Source organism: Cariama cristata, unplaced genomic scaffold (assembly GCF_000690535.1).
Source record: "Cariama cristata isolate BGI_N322 unplaced genomic scaffold, ASM69053v1 scaffold34819, whole genome shotgun sequence".
NCBI classification, from domain to species: domain Eukaryota; kingdom Metazoa; phylum Chordata; class Aves; order Cariamiformes; family Cariamidae; genus Cariama; species Cariama cristata.
The window spans coordinates 1-2734 of record NW_009638000.1 but is presented as its reverse complement, the minus strand read 5'-3'; the positions used below and the strand labels follow the sequence as shown (position 1 = coordinate 2734).

The window sequence follows — 2734 nt, the reverse complement described above, 5'->3', positions numbered from 1 at the left end:
CCGCCGCCCCAGCCCCCGGGCGCGGAAAAAGCGGGAAGCTACGGGCAGAGGGAAACTTTGGTTGGGTCTTACGGTGGTATTTACGGAGGGAAACCGCAGAGCAGCGGGAGACCCGAGGTCTTCTCCTTCGCCTGTTTGTGTGCCGCCACACAAGCTCAGCCGGCGTGTCCCCTGTCGATCCGTTCCGTTTTTTAAACGTGCGAGACTTTTCGGAGGGGACACTTTTACGGGATTAAGGAATCGCTGACTGCGAAAAGCTACCTTTGAAAGCCCATGAGGAGAAAAGAGCGTTTCGGTTCGTAATGCCTTTTGAGGGGATGTGCTTTTGAACCCATGGGGACTGATTGCTGTACCTGTAGTAATCCTCCTTGCAGTAAATACTGCCGTCCTTGGCAAAGCAGGTGAGTTCTGACTCCAAAGCCAGTTTACATTCACAGCACTTAAGACACCTGAGGTGCCATTGTTTGTCAACAGCCAGCAGGTAATATCTGTCTGAGATCTTCCCTCCACAACCAGCACACAAAGCAGGCTTCTCGGGGCTCATTGGGGGCATGTTCTGCAAAACAACCACACCACAAGGGGATGAGACAGGGAGAGAAAGACAGGCAGGCAGTCGGGGCTGGGGACGGGCTCCTGCGCAGGGCCCGGGGCTGGTACAAAGGGGCTGCTCCCTGGGACCGAGCCCTCTCCTCCCGGCGGGAAGTTTGAGGGGAAACCGGCACCGTCCCCGCTAGGAAAGTGTTCACCGCGATTCAGCTTTCGTGCTTATCCCATTAAGCCTCTCCGAGCAATCTAATGTCATTTCAATATGTGAAGGCAACTGATTAGGCCTCACTAAGAAAAGCAGAGCCCATTCTTTTCTGAGGTCCCGAAGTTGAAGTCTGTAGCTTCCCCGCTACTTTGGCGTTTTGATCGTAGGGCGCTCCACAAGAACGGCCCTTTAAAGTAGGAAAATAGCGTTTTGCCGCATCAGAAGTCTAGGGCAGAGGGTGCAGGCTTGCACCGATTTGCCGGTGGATTTTCATCCATGCTTAAACCAGCCAAAACCCCCTCTCCCAAGCAAAGCAGGCCATTTAAAACAGAAGTAAAGAGAAAGGAGACAGGTGGATGGTGTAAAGAGCAGCGAGCGTGAACGCTCCCCACCCCGGCCAGGGACGTGGAGGGGAAGGTGGCAGAGGCTGGTTTGAGCTAAAACTAGCATCTTTTCGTCAGCAAACTTCGGCAAGTTCCCGTTAATCTGCTCCCCACGAGGAGTGTCGCTCGGGACAAAGGGAGACGGGGGGACGGCGGAGACAAAAGCTCTGCCGTGAAACTTGGGGCAGCGTTTGCTGATAAAGTAACGGGGGCGGTTTTTGGGGGGGGGGGGGGGGGAATCCCGAACATCTTGTTCGAAACTCGCAACTGTTTTAAAGTGGCAACTCCGCATTAATTTTCCAATCTGAAGTTGTGTTCCTCGCCCCCTTTTTTTTGCAGCAATCGAAAAGGCGAGTTGGATTTACATTGCAAATCTTCGTATAACAAAGCGGGAGTTTATTTAAGAGAAGGGGGGAAGGACCCCATGGCTCAAAGTCTTAAAGCAGTTTTCCAGGCCGTTACGTTGTGTGCAGAGCCTTGTGCGCGATCGGCGGAAGCCCTACAAGTTGGAGAGAGGGAGATCTCGCTGTGCACAAGCCGCAGCGTGACACTCGGTTTCTCCGCCATCCGTCAGTACATTTGTGAGGACTTTGGTCCTTTGACTGAGAAAAGAGGAGATGTTACCGCTAAGCGAAGCTTCGGCGGGCATAACATTCAAGGAGCGCGGTGCCTCTTTGTGTCAGCCCCACAGTTCAGACCAAAAATGGTTACGAAAAGTAAGCGGTCGCGGTTTGCGGTTTAATTTAGGAGGTGCCGGGGTGCAAAAGGAGTAACGTACACCTCAGAAGCTCCAGCTGCAGCCAGCCCTGCTCGGACGGGGCAGAGCGGCCGCAGCCAGCCCAGCGGGGGAAAAAGGCTGCTTCGCTGTACAGACTGAAAACCCGACCCTGTTGGGATTTAAAATATTTCCCCCCGTTCCTCCAGAGAGCCCCCGCAACGACATTGATTAGACAAGTGCGTAAGGGAGCCTGGCCAGCACAGCACTACGGGTGGGTTCACAGGGAGCCTCGGCAGGGTTTCTACAAGCAAGGGGTGGCAGGGAAGGGGCAGGGGGAACCAGCGTCTTTCTCTTCCCCAGAGCCAGGGTCTGTCCCGCTGCGGGTCCATGCTTGCCGGGGTTCCCTGTCAAAGAGTGCCAGCTCCTTTCTTACCGTTTCTCGGCCGTTCATCTGTCCCCCTTTGGCCAGGCGGGACTCGGTCTTGGATCGCCTCTCCATCTCCTCCATGATTCCTTGGATATGGCCTCCGGAGATCCCGTGGAAAAGCATGGCTGGGGGACGGAAAGGACAAGTATTTTCTTCTGCTCTGCACCCCACTATTTCCATATACAGACCCCAGAGTCTTTAGATCATCCAAAATGTTTACACCGAGGCGCACAGCGCAGGGAGGGAGGTTGCAATAGGAGCTTCTCTTTGCACAAACACCGAGGGCTTCCTGAAGATGTGCAGAAAACAAACAAGGGGGGAGAAAATGTAATAATAATTAATTTTTAAAAAATAAAATAATAAAAGCGAGCTAAAGGATCTGTTACTGTTCTGGAGAGCTGGGGCTCCTAACTGGAGAGACTTGGACCTGGGGCAGTAGAATCAGTAGGGCAAGG

At 53.7% G+C, this 2734-nt stretch overlaps 1 protein-coding gene across 1 annotated transcript; it reads right to left on the bottom strand.

The window, feature by feature from the left end:
• Positions 1-331: 331 nt before the first annotated feature.
• On the bottom strand, positions 332-2734 carry LHX9 (LIM homeobox 9; the record flags this gene model as incomplete). Its single annotated transcript, XM_009708557.1, has 2 exons — positions 2286-2734; positions 332-556 (listed from the first exon to the last, which is right to left on the bottom strand). Coding segments are annotated over exons 1-2 (399 nt in total), but the record flags the coding sequence as incomplete, so codon positions are not given.